The sequence below is a fragment of the Micromonas commoda genome, chromosome 12, assembly GCF_000090985.2.
Source record: "Micromonas commoda chromosome 12, complete sequence".
In the NCBI taxonomy this organism is placed as follows: Eukaryota; Viridiplantae; Chlorophyta; class Mamiellophyceae; order Mamiellales; family Mamiellaceae; genus Micromonas; species Micromonas commoda.
This window is the reverse complement of record NC_013049.1, coordinates 971273-986054: the sequence shown is the minus strand read 5'-3', so window position 1 is coordinate 986054 and position 14782 is coordinate 971273. Positions and strand designations below refer to the sequence as shown.

Below are 14782 nucleotides of genomic sequence, written 5' to 3'. Positions count from 1 at the left end.
AACTACAGCAAGCGCAACGCGCCGGTGACCGCGTTCACGGCGGACTCCGGCGCGGGCCCGATGGCGATCACCGTGCACGACCCCGCCGCGACTTGCGTGCGGCCCGCGTCTTCGACGATGAAGTGCGGAAGCCTCGCAGCCTTCGCCGCGGCGGCGAGCTGTCGCAACTCCGTCGCGCTGCGGCACTTGAGCGCGATCTTCTTCTGCCCCTCGCTCTCCCACCGCCGCAGCACCGCCCTGTGGTTTGGTCCGAGGGACTGGTACACCGCCAGCGTGGCGTGGCTGCACTGCGCGGCGATCTTGCCCGCGGTCATGCCGAGCTCTTCGTTCACCACCAGGACGAGCTTCATCTCCTCGTTGGGGTTGCCGGCGTCCGCCATGGGATCCGGCGCCTTTGGCCCGTCGTCGGGGAGCTCCTCGATGGTCAGCGACGGTTTGGGCTTCTTCTTCACCACCTTCTTCACCACGACCGGGGGCGCCCTGTGCGCCAGGCCCAGCCACGCCGCGGTGAGGAAGCCGACCACGAACCCCGGGAGCTGGAACTTTTTCGCCCTTTTCCAGTTCCTTCGCAGGCGCGCGGAGAAGTGGCCGCGGCGCATGCCGGGGACGGCGAAATGCTTAGAGTCGCGGTCGGCGCCCGTGCGAAACTCCTGCTCGGTTTTCTCGAGCACATTGTGCACGTTCGATCCTCCGAGGCGACTCATCGTCCGTGCGTCCGCGGCGTGCGAGATCGATGACAGAAGTCGGCGGGCGACAGCGCCCTAAACCCTCCGTCAGATGCCACCTGTCCTGCTTGCGTGTTCGCACAGCCTGACTAAGATTCCATAGCCTTGCAATCAGATAAATTGAGAAATACGGCGAGGACAAATCCGATGACTGTTTGCACGTGATTCGAGCGATAAAACGCGTAGATATTTAGCCTCGGAAATTCCGAGAACTGCCATTTTCGTGACGCGGCGAATGAGCGCTCTCGTGGCCGTCGCTGGGATCTACACCTTGAGCGTCATCTCCCTCGTTCTCTACGCGGGTTACAGGAACGAGACCCTGTGCTGCTTTCAGCCCAAGTGGCTCCGCAACGACGGCGCCACGGAGGAGGAGGAGGCCAGGCCGTGAGTGACGGTGCTGAATCGGCGAACCGAGACATGGGGGCGCTCGTCAGTCGAACGCGGAAGCGCGCCAAGGCGTACGTCCTTCGCCCGTTCAAGCGCCGCGGGTACTTCCTCACGGCGGAGGAGATCCGCGAGCGGAACCCGACCATCTTCGACAAGATCGCCAGCGGCAAGTACACGGAAGAGGCGGTCGAGAAGATGAAGCTCAAGCGGCGGGACGATTTCGTGGCGCTCCGACGCGAGATGCTCGCGAGGACGAGGGACCCGGCGGAGCGCGCCGGCGTCATGGCCAAGTTCTTCACGTCCCGCAAACCCCCGCGTCGGTCGCGCGTGAACCTCCCGCACGAGGCGTGGGCCCCGGGCGCCGGCACCGGCGCTGGCGTCGGAGCCGTCGGCGGCGGCGTCTCGGGCGCTGGCGTCCCATCCGGGCAGTCGCAATTCGCTCGACTCGTCTCCGTGGACGACGCGCCGGTGGGGTCGCTTCCGGATCCCCGCGCCGTCGCGCTGGGGCGAAATCATCGACGAACGAATGAAGGGGGTGATAAAGGGGTGGAGGACGTCGGGGGTGAACCGCGGTCACGTCCGTCGTCGAGCGGGATCGGAGCGCGAGCTCTGTCGGCGTCCTCTATCCATCGCGCCCTCGGCTCGAGCCTCTACGACGACTCCAGCCTTCACGACGACTCCAGCCTGTACGATGACGACGACGAGTGTTACCGTGATGAATGGACCTCGTCGCACGGCGGGTGGTACGCGTCCGCCGTCCGCGGCGTCGACGATTTTGTCGCATCGCCGACAAAATATTTTGAATCAGACGATGAACGAATGACCGACGACGTCGGCGAGCCCGTCCCGGCGACGCTGCGGAAACGAATGGTGGAACAGGACGGCGTCGCGGTGGAGTACCCGCGGCCGGCGGGGTTACGTCGTTGGGACGGGTACGTCGCGGAGGAGGACGGGAAGATCGCGCGGGTGTTGGAGGAGGAGCGAAAGCGTCGAGTCGAGCACAATCGCGAGATGCGTCGGATATACAAGCGCAGGTACGGCCGATGGGGTCGTAAGCCCACGCAGCGGGAGGCGCCGGAGTGGACTCGGAACCCGACGATGGATGCGCCGTGGCGTCGACCGAATAACAGGGAGGGGACGAAGTGCACGACGCGCGAGGCTGTCGAGGGCTTGGCGCACGAGCTCAGATCCGGCACGTACGGTTGGTGGGGCGCGATGGAGTTGCGGAAAAACGCAATCGTTCGAGAGGAGAACGCGGTTCGCGCCGCGGAGAAGACGTGGGGCGAGACGAGCGGCGCGCAGGCGTGGAAAGAGTCGAAGCCGCCCGCGGGGGGGCTCAGCACGGCGGTGGCTACCGGCCACGCGGGTGGGATATCCACCTCCCGGGGGACCGGACCGGGGTGCGACGTGTCCGACGGTCCGGTGACGAACGAGACGACGAGCGCGGCGCTCCGGGAGGACCGCGCGGAGAACGGCAGGTGGCGAGCGATACGCGCGGAGCATCGGGAGGCGCAGGCGCGGGCGAGGGCGGAGCGCGAGCGGATCAAGGCGGAGAGGGCCGCGAGTCGCAACTCCAAGCGCAAAGCCGGCGTGTGAAGGATTTTAAGGATTTTAATAAGCGTACGAAGGTTTTGGCTTTTACAACGGTTTGCGCCGGAGGATGTGCAAGTGTCGGTCATCACGCGCGCTCAGAGCTTGTCGATCGCCTCCAGAATCTGGGAGGTGTGCGCGGGGGTCTTGACGTTGGCCATGGACCCGTCGCGCTCGAGCCAGTGCCCCTTGACGACGCCCGACGAGTCGATGAGGAAGGTCTGGCGGTCGGAGAACTTGCCGAGGATGGGAATCTTGAGATCCGCCCCGTACGCCTCTGAGACCTTACCGTCGTTGTCCGACAGGAGCTTGAACTTCAGGTCCTTGGCGCTGCAGAACTCCTCGTGCTTGTCCATGGGGTCCATGGAGACGCCGACGACCTCGGCGCCCTTCGCCTTGAAGTCGCCGAGCGCCTGGTTGAAGCGCTCAGCCTCGATGGAGCAACCCGAGGAAAAATCCTGGTTGTAGAAGTAGAGCACGGTGTACTTGTTCGCCTTGACGACGTCGGCGAGCGCGACGGTGCCGCCGCCGGTGGCGGGGAGGGTGAAGACCGGGGCGGCGGCGCCGACGTCGAGGGCCCTCGCCGCGCGGGTGTCGACGAGGAGGCCGAGCGACGCGGCGGCCGCGCCCAGCACGGCATCGCGACGGGTGAGAGCGACGGATCCCCGAGCGGGGGCGTCGACCGTCGTGACGGCCGCGCGAACCGCGAGGGCGCGGCGGGGGGACGCGCGCGTGCGGGCCGCGGGACGGGCGGCGAGCGCGGAGGCGGGGGCGGAGACGGCGAACATCGCGGCGAACGACCGAGTCGACGGAGGCGCGGTGAGGTTTGTGATCGGCCGAGAAACTTCTGTTGTTATCTATGGTATTATCCGCCACGTCACTCTCCGAGACGAGCGAGCGAGGAGGGTCCTCCAGGGCATACGCGCGCGCGCGCGGGGGGGGAAAGGGTGCGGCGGTGTCATGTCGGCGGCGTCGGCGCGGTTGACTGCGTCCGGCCTCTCGTCCGCGTCGCGCGGCGGGAAGCGCGCCGGTCCAAACACGCCGCGCGCCGTCGTGGCGCCGAGCGCGATGGGGTCGCGGCCGTCCAGGCGGTGCGTGAGTCGGGTCCATCGGGCGACGACCGCCGGGGCGCCCTCGGCGGACCTCACGCGAGCGTGGGACGCCACCGTGACGCTCGAGCCGGATATCCGGTCCAAGATCCCGTTCCTGTCGTCCTCCCGACGCGGCTCCGGCGTCGTCGTCTCCCTGGACGGCACCGGCCACCCATCCTCGCTCGTCGTCGTCACCGCGGCGCACGTGGCGTGCCTGGCGGGATCGCGAAACTCCATCCGCGTGCGACGCCCCTCGACGAAGGACGACCGCGATGGGGCGGTCGCGAGGGTCGTGGGGGTGCACCCCCGGCTCGACCTCGCCGTCCTGACCTTCGCGACCGACGACGACGGCGACGACCAAAACCAAAACCAAAACCAAAACCAAAACCAAAACCAAAACCAAAACCAAAACCGCCGAGCGTGGCTTACGCTGGCGCCCTCGCCCCCGAGCGTCCGGGACCCGATCGCGGCGCTCGGCTACCCCATGGGCTGGTCCGGCGCCATCAAGCGCGCGGCGAACGCGGCGAGGGGAGGCGCGCGCCGATCGAGTCGGTGGGGCGAGGTACTGGACGGATTTCCGAAGCGCGACAACAACGTAACAACAATTACACATCTGCTGCACACGTCCGCCGTCGCGAGCGGCGAGTCCGGGGGACCGCTGGTGAACGCCGCGCTGGAGGTGTGCGGCGTGCACTCGTTCGGGGACCACTTCACGGGGGGCGAGAGGGACGTGGCGGTGGCCGTCTCGGCGGCGACGCTGCGCGGATGCTTCGCGCGCGGGGCGGACAATCTAAGCGTCGGCAAAGCGGGAGGCGAAGCGGGTCGGGAGGACGATCTGCGTTTGGTGGCCCGCGCGGTGACCGCCGCGGCGCCCGTCGCGCCCGCCGCGTACGACACCGCGGGGGTCAACGCGATGATCGTGGAGAGCTCGGACCCCGCGCTGGCGGCGATGTGCCCGGAGCTGACGCGCGAGCAGAGGATGTCGTGGATCATGTGAAGCGCGATGTGCCCGGAGCTGACGCGCGAGCAGAGGATGTCGTGGATCATGTGAAGCGCTTAGCTCTCCACTACGGTTGAATTAGTAGCGACTCTTATTTAGTCGTCCCAAACTCCTACGCGGTTCAGTCCGCGCCCTCCTCGACCGGGACGGCTCCCAGCGACGACCACTCCCTCGTCCCGTCGTAGTGCACCCTGCCGAGGTACAGCCCGTGCGCCGGGGCCATCGCCGGCACCGCCCTCGGCGTCCGCGCCGCGAGCAGCGCCGGCACCGACGCCGGATCGATCTCCCCCGCGCCGACGGCTCGCAGCGTCGCCACCATCAATCGCACCTGGTGGTACAAAAAGCTGGGACCCACGGCGGTGACGACGACGCCGCCGGACGTCAGCGGCCGGGAGGTCGCCGGGTCGAATCCCGTCGTCGCCGCCCCGAGGTCGGCGCGTCCCCGGGGCGCCCTCGCTCGATCCTTACCCCGCGAACGACGACGCGCCTCGTCGGGTTTCTCCGTCACCTCCACCTTTGAGAAATCATCCGGCTTCGTCGAGTCCGTCGCCGGGCTCGCCGGGAACGGCGGCCACGACGGCGCCGCGTCCACGCGCACGTCCCACAGCGTGCGCACCGGCGACGACGCCTGGCACCCGCTCGCGCGGAACGTGCTGAAGTCGTGCGTACCGACGAGGTGCGCCGCGGCTACCCGCATAGCATCGACGTCGAGACCCCATCGACCGTCGTGACCGGCGTTTTCGTGGCACCCGTCCGCGCCCCCCCCCGCGGCGTCGCGATCCCCGGCGCCCGAGCACACGTGCCACACCCTGCCGCGCTCGAACAGGCTCGGCGGCGTCGGCGACACGTGCATGCGGTAGTGGTAGGTTCGACCGGTGGCGCTGAACCTGGCGTGAAACGCGTTGGGGTCGACCCGAATGCAACGCGTCACCGCCACGTCCGGCGCGCCTCGCTTCTTGAGGAAGTGGTTCAACGCGGACGCGACGACGTGGGGCTCGTGCGGGGGCAGCGCCCTCGTGGGCTCGCGCCTGGAAACGCGCGGAGGTAGGTCCACGTGCATCGTGTTGTCCAGCGCGTGGACGCCCGCGTCGGTCCGAGACGACCCGTGCGTCACGATGGATGAACGCATCGTGTCGGCGCCATCTCCTCCTCCTCCTCCTCCTCCTCCTCCTCCTCCTCCCGCGAAGGCGTCGAGGGCGTCCTCGACGCATCCCTGCACGGTCCGCGCGTTGGCCTGCCGCTGGAACCCGTGGAAGTTCGTGCCGTCGTACTGCACGCGGAGCAGGTAGCGGGGCGCGGCGCGTGTCGCGCCCATTATTGACGACGGCGCTACAGGTGCCGAATCTCGGGAGCGCTCGACGCCGGCGGGACCCTCCGCTCGGTGCGCGTGCTTCGTCTGGCACGGTGGGTCCGGCGTGATGTCGACGCGACGGGCCTTCGACGGGCGGGAATCGTCCTCCTCACGGGTCCCGCCGCCCATCGCGAGTGACCCCGTCCGGGCTCCGGGCTCGCGTAGGACCGCGGGCCCCGGGGTCCGACCGATCGAACCTCGCGCGCGTCGGTCCGCCCGACCGAAACCTTATCCCGATGGGTTCATAGCTCCAGTTTTCCGCTAAATCCAGAAATCTATCAGGGAGACAGCCCGGATGAAATTCCGGCAGCCTAACACTTCATACTTCAGTCTGTGACTGAACATCACCCCTCAGATCGAGGGGGCAGTAGCTCAAGTGGTAGAGCGCTCGCTTAGCATGCGAGAGGTACGGGGATCGATACCCCGCTGCTCCAAGATTACCTTTTGCATTTATTTTTTGCGCCGCGAGTGGAAGACGAGGGAGCGCGGGGACGCGTCGCGAACAAACAATCGACAATCGTACAGACAACTCGTCACGCAACACCCCTCTTAACCCACCGCGTTAACCCTCGAACGCGCCGAACAGCACCGACGAGTTGTGCCCGCCAAAGCCGAACGAGTTCGACAGCGCCACCTTCACCTTAAAATCCTGCGCCTCGTTGGCCACCACGTCGAAGTCCACGCCCTCCTCGGGATCGTCGTGGTTGATCGTGGGATGCACGCGCCCGGTGCCGATGCTCTGCAGGCACGCCACCGCCTCGAGCGCGCCCGCCGCCCCGAGCGAGTGGCCGAGCATCGACTTGGTCGAGTTGAGCCGGAACCGCGCCTTGTCGATGGAGCCGAAAACCGCGTTGATTGCGGCAACCTCGCACAAGTCGCCCACGGGCGTGGACGTACCGTGCGCGTTGACGAGGTCCACGGCGTCCGCCTCGAGTCCCGCGTCCGCGAGCGCCGAGCGCATGCACAGGATCACGTCCCTGCCGTCGGCGCGCGGCGCGGTCAGGTCGTACGCGTCGGTGGAGATGCCGCCGCCGAGGTACTCGCCGAGGATCGTCGCATTTCGCTTCTTGGCGTGCGCTAAGGACTCCATGACCAGGACGCCGGCGCCCTCGCCCATGACGAAGCCGTCGCGGCCCTTATCCCACGGGCGGGACGCGCCGGTCGGGTCGTCGTTGCGGGAGGAGAGCGCGCGGCACGCGATGAAGCCGCCGAGGCCGGAGCGCGTGCACGCCGCCTCGGTGCCCCCCGCGAGGATGAGATCCGCCTGGCCGGCGCGGATGTGCGTCGCGGCGTTGATGAACTGGTAGTTGCTCGTCGCGCACGCGGTGTTGACTGCGCGGTGTGTGTTGACGGGAGGAGGGGATTAGGGTTTAGGGTCAGGGTTTAGGGCGGGAGAGGGAGGAGAAGCGCGAGGGGACGGCGAGGCGAGCGGGCGGTTTCAAAAAAAAAGTGTCAACACAGATGGGAACGCACCGGCGTAGTTGGGTCCCCTGAAGCCGAGCTCCGCCTGCATGCCCAGGATCGCGCCGCTCATATTCGTGAGCAAGTACGGCACGGTGAACGGCGACACCTTCTTGATCCCCTTGGTGTTGAGCGCCATGACGTTATCCTCGTAGACCTGCATGCCGCCCATGGCGCTGCCCACCAGCACGCCGCATTGCGTCTTGTCCAGCGCCTCCAGATCCGCGCCCCACAGCCCGGCGTCCCTCAGGGCGCGTTTACCCGCGCAGATGGCGTACTGGTGGACTCTATCCATGCGCCTCGCCTCCTTAGCGGTGAGGTCGTCGCCGTAGTCGAGCTCCTGGACCGGCGCTCCGATGCGCGTGGGGAGATCGTCAAAGACTCCGGGCTTCCACGCGGTCAGGTCGATGGCGCCGCTCTTGCCGGCGAGTAAGTTGTCGAAGAAGATCTCGCGCGAGTCGCCGTGGGTCGACACGACGCCGGCACCGGTGATCACCACGCGCTGCTCGTCGGGGAGGTCCGACACCGGACCCGCGCGGACCGCCAGGTGTGTCGCACGCGAGCGACGCGATCGCGCAGCGGATCGGCCGGAGACTCGGCTCGAGCGGAAGTTCTCGCGAGGGCGCGCGAGGGCGGCGCGGTGCGACGCGAGCGCGCCAGAGTTGACGCAGGTGGCCATATCGCGTGCGCGTGCGTGGGATCGAAAAGGGAGACGCGGCGGAGGTCGACGCGCGCGGTCCGGTACTGCAACCATTTTATCCATCCACTCGGCACAAACCACGAAAATGCGTGATAACACAGCGGCAGAGTACGGTGACGGGATGAGTCACCTCGTCAAGGGCTCCTTGGCGAAGGGACGGGGCGTTAAGGTTGGGGGGCAACGCGAGGGCGAGGACGGACGCGGTGTCCGGTCGCGGTTCACACTCGACTCCATCACACCGTCGTCGAACGACGAAAGAATAGTCCCTCGACGCGAGGACGAGGCTCGCCCTCCGCTAAGTCACCGCTTGGCCCGCCGGCCAAAACCAAACTTGCGGCGCTTCTCGCCCCCCTCGCCGCCCCCGCCGCCGCTCCAAGGCGCCCCTCCTCCTCCGTCGCCCCCTTCGCCTCCGTCGCCCTCCGTCCCGTCCGCCGGGGTGAAGTTGACGCTCCCTTTCGTCCCTCGCGCGCGTTGCTCCACCGGTATCCCAAAGTACCCCACCCTGTCTGACTCGTCGTCCCAATCCGCGGATGCGTACTCGACAGTCTCGCCGTCGGCGCCCTCGGCCCAAACCGCCATCGTGCCGTCCTCCCTCGAGCTCATGTTGAGCTTGTAGTACGTGCCGTCCTCGTCGGGGTCCGGGATGAGCACCTCCAAACCGCCGTCGTCGTTGACGCTCATGCGGCCCTCCAGGAACGCCATCTCGAGGTCATCCGCCATCTCCTCGGCATCCTGGGGCCGCCCGATGGCGCCGGCGAGCTCGCGGCCCATGTACCGAATGGCGACGCGGATGCCCTCGGCAACCTCGCGAAGCTCCTCGCCGTAATCGCGTTCGGGCGGGGAGGTCTTGCGGACGAACCAGAGGAACGCGACGCCCGCGACGCCGGCGGCGACGCGCTTGATGAGCTTCCACCGTCGCCTGCGCTTGGCGCGAGCTTCAAACTCTTCCCCGCACCGCGCCAACAGCTTGACGAGCTGGTTCTCGAGGTCGCCGCGGGTCCATCGCACCTGATCGTGCTCCAGGTCCGGCAGCCGCCCGTTGCTTCCCGTGAACCCGCCGCTCACGCCGTGCAGCGACACGATCCCCTTCAGCTGAGACGCCAGCCGCGCCTCCTCCCGTTTGCGGCGCTCTTCGTCGAGTCGTTTGCTCTGCTCGACGGCGGCTCTCGCGTCGCCGCTCTCGGCTTCGTCGCGAATAGCCTTCCCCACGCGCAGCAGCAGCTTGTTGGCGCGGTTCAATCGCTTAAAGTTAGCCTCCGCGGCGTCCCTCTGCTCGGGCGGGTGCTTATCCGGGTGCGCGCGCAGCGCCGCCTTGCGGTACGCGACGTTAACCGCGCGGTCCCACGCCTTCTCCTCCATGGGCAGCTCGTCGAGCTTGAGGTTGAGCCTCGCGGCTTCGGCTTCGAGGTCCCAGACCTCCGCGCCTTTGGTGCTGTCGTCGGCGCGCGTGCGTGGGGCGGGTGTGAGGGATCGGTCAGTTCGGTGCCGGGGGGCGGGGCGAGGGGGGGTTCGCGCGCGGGCGGTCGGTCGTTCGGCGGCGAGTGATCGCGCTCGTTGGATAGAAGGAGTTGGACACGTGGGATCCCGGCTGGGGCGTCGGCCTCGTGCGCTGCGACGCGCGCGGTGCCTCGGGTGGGAGTCCGCGGGACGAGGGCGGGGTCGACGAGGGGCGGATCCACGGATCCGGGCTCACCTTTCCATGTGCTCAGCCTCATCGAGGATCTCGTGATAGTCCGTGCGACCCATCGCCGCCGACAAACCCTGCGCGGCAACCGCGTCCTGCAGCGACGCACTTTTTTATTCCTCCCTCGCCGCGCCGCAGCGGCAGCGGCGGCGGCAGCAGCGGCGGCGGCGGCGAGCGGGCGCTCCTCGGACGCCCCTTCGCGCCGCGGGAACTCCGATCGCCGAGCCGAGCAGGCGCTCGTCTCCTCCGGGACGATCGATGCGCCGGAAAGGACTGTGCGCAGAGGCCGATCCCGCGCGGCGCCGCAGGGGGGCGAGAGATTCCGCTCGCGGGGTCTCGCTTTTATTTTCCCTCGGAAATGGAAAATCTGCGCACTGGAGTTGTGGTTGGAGATGAAACTCGGATGGGCGAATCGGCACAGTCTCGCGCACTCAACCCCAAACCGCAAAAGAGATGCCCGCATAAAAACACCGAAGGTAATAACCAACTCTTCGTTCAATATCTTATCCGGCTTCGCGGGAATCCTTCAAACTTTTCACAAATCCGCCAAAAGGTTGAGCAGTTCGTGACCACAGATGGGCAAGGTGAGTCAAAAAGCTGTCAGATTTTGGCCGTCAGGCTTTCTAAAAATTCGGTTGGGTTCACAACCTGGGCACGTTGCCCATATGGCGACCTTTCGATGTTCGCGGCGGGACAGACCTCGGACAACGAGTCACCAACCTTCGCGCGTAACTCAAGAACGAGGGTCTATCCAAAGCGCGTTTTTTTCCCTCGTTTTTCGGGTTTCCTTCTTAATATCTCCCGCATCGGCGCGAGGGGTCACTGGCGCGCGCGCGCGGCGAGGGTCCAGCGAACGCCCGGCGCGCGGTTCAGCATGACGGAGATTGAGGCTGCGGATGCGCCTCCGGTCGCGGGGCGCGTCTCGCACGCCGACGCGATTTCGGAGATGCGCGAGACGGAGGCTGGGCCGTCCACCGTCACGCGCGGGGACAAGCCGCTGTCCGCGTACGAAACCTTCAAGGCCATGCCGCTCTCGGAGCGGTGCATGTACGCGTTCGCCGCGCTTCCGGTGCTGCCGGTGCTGCTGCTCGTCGGGCCCATCATCGCCGCGGCGAAGTGCGCGGAGGGGGACAACTCGCGATACTACAAAGGTGCGTTCCAGGCTGCCCGCCTCCATACCCCCCTGATAAAGCACATCCCGGCGCATAAATTGACGCGTCCGGTCCGCGCCATCTCGACGCGCGGGCGTCGACTCCGCGCCGAACTGACCGCGCATTAACCCGCTCCGCCTTTTCACTCAAACAGATCCCATCGACGACGACGGGGATGAGACCCCGGAGCGCCGGCGCGAGATGCTCGCGCTGCGCCAGGCGGGCTACGGCGACCGCGTCGCGGTCAGCCTCGGGAATGTCCCGACCGGGGTGATCCACAACGACTACTCCTTCCGCGGGCGCAACGCGCAGCTGCGGAAACCGGCGGGGATCAAGAGCGGGAGTAAACCCGTGAAGAGCGCCAACGAGATCTGGCTCAGCCACAAGGACGAGCCCGCGCCGGGCGGGACAATCAGCAGAGACAAGACACCCAACGGCAGCGTGCGCGACGCGACGCGAGCCGGAGCCATCGTCAACGGCGGAGAGGTCGCGGGTTCGATTCCCCCCGGGGCCGCCGCATCCGGCTCGCCGCGATCGTCCAACGGGGGATCGCGCGAGTCGTCGACGCGGAACGGATCCCATCGCGCTCGCGGACGCACCATCAGCTTCAACGACGCCGCCGAGGTGCTCGACGATATTCGCGGTGACGGCGTCGTCCGCTCGAGCGACCCGGGCGTGCGACCCGTTCGCTCGTCGCTCGATTCCACCCGCGGGTTGGAAGACGCGTCGACGTCGGGCGAGACCACCGCGCGCTCGGGGCTTCACGCGGCGAACCAAAACCAAAACCAAAACCAAAACCAAAACCAAAACCAAAACCAAAACCAAAACCGCCACGTCGCCAGGCCGGCGTTGAGACACCCGGGGTCCCCGTCGAGGTGGGGCGCGCCCAAGCCGCTGACGAGCGACGAGGTCTGGGCCGCGAACGGGTCGTCGTCGCCGCGACGGAGCTTGGACGGCGCCGAGCAGGAGGAACTCGCCAGGGGCGGGGGCAGGTTTCGGCGGATGGGGTCCGCCGCGGAGAACGAAAACGGAGACGGCGGCAATGGCGGGGACGGCGTGCGAGAGCGAGGGGACAGCGCCAGCGGCTCCCTCCTGGGCGACGTGGAGGCGGAGGCGCGGAGGACGCTGGAGCTGGACGCGTCCACCGTCCTGGTGAAACCCTTCACCGAGACTCTGCACCCGTCGCCCAAGCAGGTTGTGCCCATCACGGGTGGTGACCCGAAGAGTGGCGGCGTCGCCATCTGATTCGGGGAGCGCGAAAACGCTGGATTTCCTTCCCGACGCGCTCGTCGAGGTTCTTATTACTCCCTCCGCGCCGACGGAGAAAGATGATTGTGTACAAAACGGGGGGCGGCGGTCATTTTCCGCAGCAGTCCCGACCCCCGACATTCTTTCAAGATAGCGAACTCGGGTTTCACGTGTAATAATGGAGACAAAATCGAGACATCCGCGAGCGTTTCATTCACATCACACGCATCATTCATCATTCGCGTCACGCGCCATCTCTCTCGCCGCTCACGGGCTCTTACCGACGCTCACGTCGCCGGAGATGTCCGAGACGCTAAACTGCCTCGAGTCGTCGTCGTCCCTCGTGCCCGTGTTCAGGTTCGGGTCCGTTCGCATCGCTCGCGAGATGTCCACGGAATCCGGGCTACCCGCTCCCATGGCTCGCCTGGGGTTGGACGACGGCGGCGATCGCGGGATTCGATCCCCCGACGATCCCCCCGACGGAGGCGTCGTCACGCCGGGACCCGCAATCCCGACCCGCTCCCGGTAGTACCGCGACGAGCCCGGAGTGACAGCGGGGTTGGAGCCCGAGCCCGAGCCCGAGCCCGAGCCCGGCGGCGACCTCGATGACGGCGACGCGGACCGCGCTGCGACGGCGGCGGCGACGGCGTCCCAGCGCGGGGACCTCGGGGTCCCCCCCCCGGCTGGGGACGCGTGCCTCGGGCCGAGGCGCGCCGTGGGGGACGCGCCGGGCGACGGCGGCTTCGGGGCGGCGAGGCCCGGCGCCGCCGGGTTCATTCGCGGGTGCGACGGGACTCGTCGAACGCTCGGCGCCGCCGACGCGCCCGAGGGTCCGAGGGTCACGGGCGGAGGGCGGTGCTCCACGTCCTCCTTGACGATCATCTCGCCCTCCATGTCGTCACCGCGGACCACGTTCTCGTCCTCTCGCGCGTGTCGCACGATCGCGCCGGCGAAGGGCTTCACGATCGTGCCGGTGAAGACTTCCTCTTCCCGCCGCTTCGTCTCCTCCTGGACCAGTCTCTCGCCGCCCGCCGCCGCCGCCGCCGCCCGGGTGACGGGCGGCGGCGCGGCGGGCACGACGGTGGGCTCTTTGGCAACCTCCGCATCGCGCGTCGCCACCCTCTCGCGAGCCCCGGGTGCGTCGGGCTCTGACGACGCCGCCGCCGCGACGGGAGCCGCGTCCAAGCGTTCACCGTCGTCAACCCCACCGCTTCGCCGGGCCCCGCCGCTCTCACCGTCGGCACCCGCCCTCGCGTGGCTCAACGTCTCGGCCAATACCCTCAGCTCGGCGAACGCGATGTCCGATCCCTTCTCCCGCTCGGGCGTCGTTTTTCTCAGCCGCGCGGCTTCTTCCTCGGCGAGTCGTCGCCTGAGCTCTGCGGCTTCCAGAGCTTCGGCGGCGGCGCGAACCTTCTCGCTTCGCTCCTCCGCGTCCCGCACCGCGCGCTCCCTCGCCTCGAGCTCCGCAGCCTTGGCGGCGACGGCGCGGGTTCGTTCCTCCTCGGCCTCGCGGCTGAGCGCGTCGTTGCTCGCGCGAAGCCGCTCCACTTCTTCCTTGGCGGCTTTGATGCGCTCGTCGCGGAGCTCGACGCGAAGGCGCTCGAGGTCCTCCTTCGCCGCCTTGGCCTCGTCCTTCGCCGCCTTGGCTTTCGCGAACTCGCGCCTGGCCTCCTCGAGATCGCGCGTGAGAGCCGGATCGACGTGGACAGACGCGCGGTCCTCGAGACCCGATCCCAAATCGGACCCAAAGTCGTGCCTCCGTCGGGCGGACAACGGGGAATCGACGCGAAGGTCGCGCTCGACGAGCGCGCCCGGGGGTGACCCGGGGGTGGCGTGCCCGACGCCGTACGGCGAACGCGGTGGTGGAGGCCCGGGGGTGCCGTGCGGGGTGCCGTGCGGGGTGCCGATGACGCTCGGGGGATGCGCCGCGGCGACCGCCACCGACACCAGCTGCTCCTCGAGAGTCTTCAGTCGAGTCCTCGCCTCGTCCAACTCGCGCTGCTTCTCGTTCAGTCGCACGCGAAGATCCGCGATGGTCTCCGCGTCGTGCGCCTCTTGATCGGCGAGACGCTGCTCGGTGGCGGCGAGCGCCGCCTTGGCGGCGGCGAGCGCGGACGCGGACTGGACCAGGGCGTCGGAGGAGTTTGAATCACCCAGCGACAGCTTGAGCGCGTCAATCTCCGCGCGCATCGCCGACGTCTCGCGCTGCTCCCTGGCGCGCGACTCCGCCGCGAACGTCTCGCGCTCGCGCCTGGCGTCGGCGATCTCCGTCTCCGCGCGCGCTCGCGCCTCCTCCGCGGCGGTCTGCGCCCGGCGGAGCTGCTCCTCCATCGACAGCATCGTTCGCTCAAACGCATCCGCCTGATCGCGAAGCAATCGCTCGGCGGTTTCGTT

The 14782-nt window shown here is 67.9% G+C and overlaps 9 protein-coding genes across 9 annotated transcripts; 3 read left to right on the top strand and 6 right to left on the bottom strand.

Annotated features, from left to right (window-relative positions):
• Nucleotides 1-2: 2 nt before the first annotated feature.
• MICPUN_86807 (predicted protein) lies at nucleotides 3-380 on the bottom strand (the record flags this gene model as incomplete). The annotated part of the gene is made up of 1 exon (XM_002509097.1): nucleotides 3-380. The coding sequence occupies one exon, from the start codon at nucleotides 378-380 to the stop codon at nucleotides 3-5; it is 378 nt and encodes a 125-aa protein (XP_002509143.1).
• A 762-nt stretch (nucleotides 381-1142) lies between these two features.
• MICPUN_62875 (predicted protein) lies at nucleotides 1143-2708 on the top strand (the record flags this gene model as incomplete). The annotated part of the gene is made up of 1 exon (XM_002509350.1): nucleotides 1143-2708. One exon carries the CDS (start codon nucleotides 1143-1145, stop codon nucleotides 2706-2708), a length of 1566 nt encoding a protein of 521 aa, XP_002509396.1.
• A 170-nt stretch (nucleotides 2709-2878) lies between these two features.
• MICPUN_73292 (predicted protein) lies at nucleotides 2879-3277 on the bottom strand (the record flags this gene model as incomplete). Its single annotated transcript, XM_002509096.1, has 1 exon — nucleotides 2879-3277. A coding segment is annotated over one exon (399 nt), but the record flags the coding sequence as incomplete, so codon positions are not given.
• Nucleotides 3278-3662: 385 nt separating this feature from the next.
• Nucleotides 3663-4790, top strand: MICPUN_62877 (predicted protein; the record flags this gene model as incomplete). Its single annotated transcript, XM_002509349.1, has 1 exon — nucleotides 3663-4790. One exon carries the CDS (start codon nucleotides 3663-3665, stop codon nucleotides 4788-4790), a length of 1128 nt encoding a protein of 375 aa, XP_002509395.1.
• A 124-nt stretch (nucleotides 4791-4914) lies between these two features.
• On the bottom strand, nucleotides 4915-6273 carry MICPUN_62878 (predicted protein; the record flags this gene model as incomplete). Its single annotated transcript, XM_002509095.1, has 1 exon — nucleotides 4915-6273. One exon carries the CDS (start codon nucleotides 6271-6273, stop codon nucleotides 4915-4917), a length of 1359 nt encoding a protein of 452 aa, XP_002509141.1.
• Nucleotides 6274-6706: 433 nt separating this feature from the next.
• MICPUN_98127 (predicted protein) lies at nucleotides 6707-8368 on the bottom strand (the record flags this gene model as incomplete). The annotated part of the gene is made up of 3 exons (XM_002509094.1): nucleotides 6707-7476; nucleotides 7618-8110; nucleotides 8351-8368. 3 exons carry the CDS (start codon nucleotides 8366-8368, stop codon nucleotides 6707-6709), a joined length of 1281 nt encoding a protein of 426 aa, XP_002509140.1.
• Nucleotides 8369-8605: 237 nt separating this feature from the next.
• On the bottom strand, nucleotides 8606-10051 carry MICPUN_62880 (predicted protein; the record flags this gene model as incomplete). Its single annotated transcript, XM_002509093.1, has 2 exons — nucleotides 8606-9737; nucleotides 9999-10051. 2 exons carry the CDS (start codon nucleotides 10049-10051, stop codon nucleotides 8606-8608), a joined length of 1185 nt encoding a protein of 394 aa, XP_002509139.1.
• A 918-nt stretch (nucleotides 10052-10969) lies between these two features.
• Nucleotides 10970-12585, top strand: MICPUN_109229 (predicted protein). The gene is made up of 2 exons (XM_002509348.1): nucleotides 10970-11140; nucleotides 11295-12585. Exons 1-2 carry the CDS (start codon nucleotides 11014-11016, stop codon nucleotides 12383-12385), a joined length of 1218 nt encoding a protein of 405 aa, XP_002509394.1. The 5' UTR covers nucleotides 10970-11013; the 3' UTR covers nucleotides 12386-12585.
• On the bottom strand, nucleotides 12580-13233 carry MICPUN_109230 (predicted protein). Its single transcript, XM_002509092.1, has one exon. It carries the CDS (start codon nucleotides 13163-13165, stop codon nucleotides 12656-12658), a length of 510 nt encoding a protein of 169 aa, XP_002509138.1. The 5' UTR covers nucleotides 13166-13233; the 3' UTR covers nucleotides 12580-12655.
• Between the last annotated feature and the right edge of the window lie 1549 nt (nucleotides 13234-14782).

What these genes read in the sequence shown, in the direction of transcription:
- MICPUN_109229 (XM_002509348.1), top strand. Translation starts at nt 11,014, where the DNA reads ATGCCGCTCTCGGAGCGGTGCATGTACGCGTTCGCCGCGCTTCCGGTG. An exon ending in CAACTCGCGATACTACAAAG is followed by an intron (nt 11,141 to 11,294) that starts GTGCGTTCCAGG and finishes TCACTCAAACAG; the next exon opens with ATCCCATCGACGACGACGGG.
- MICPUN_109230 (XM_002509092.1), bottom strand. Translation starts at nt 13,165, where the DNA reads ATGAACCCGGCGGCGCCGGGCCTCGCCGCCCCGAAGCCGCCGTCGCCC.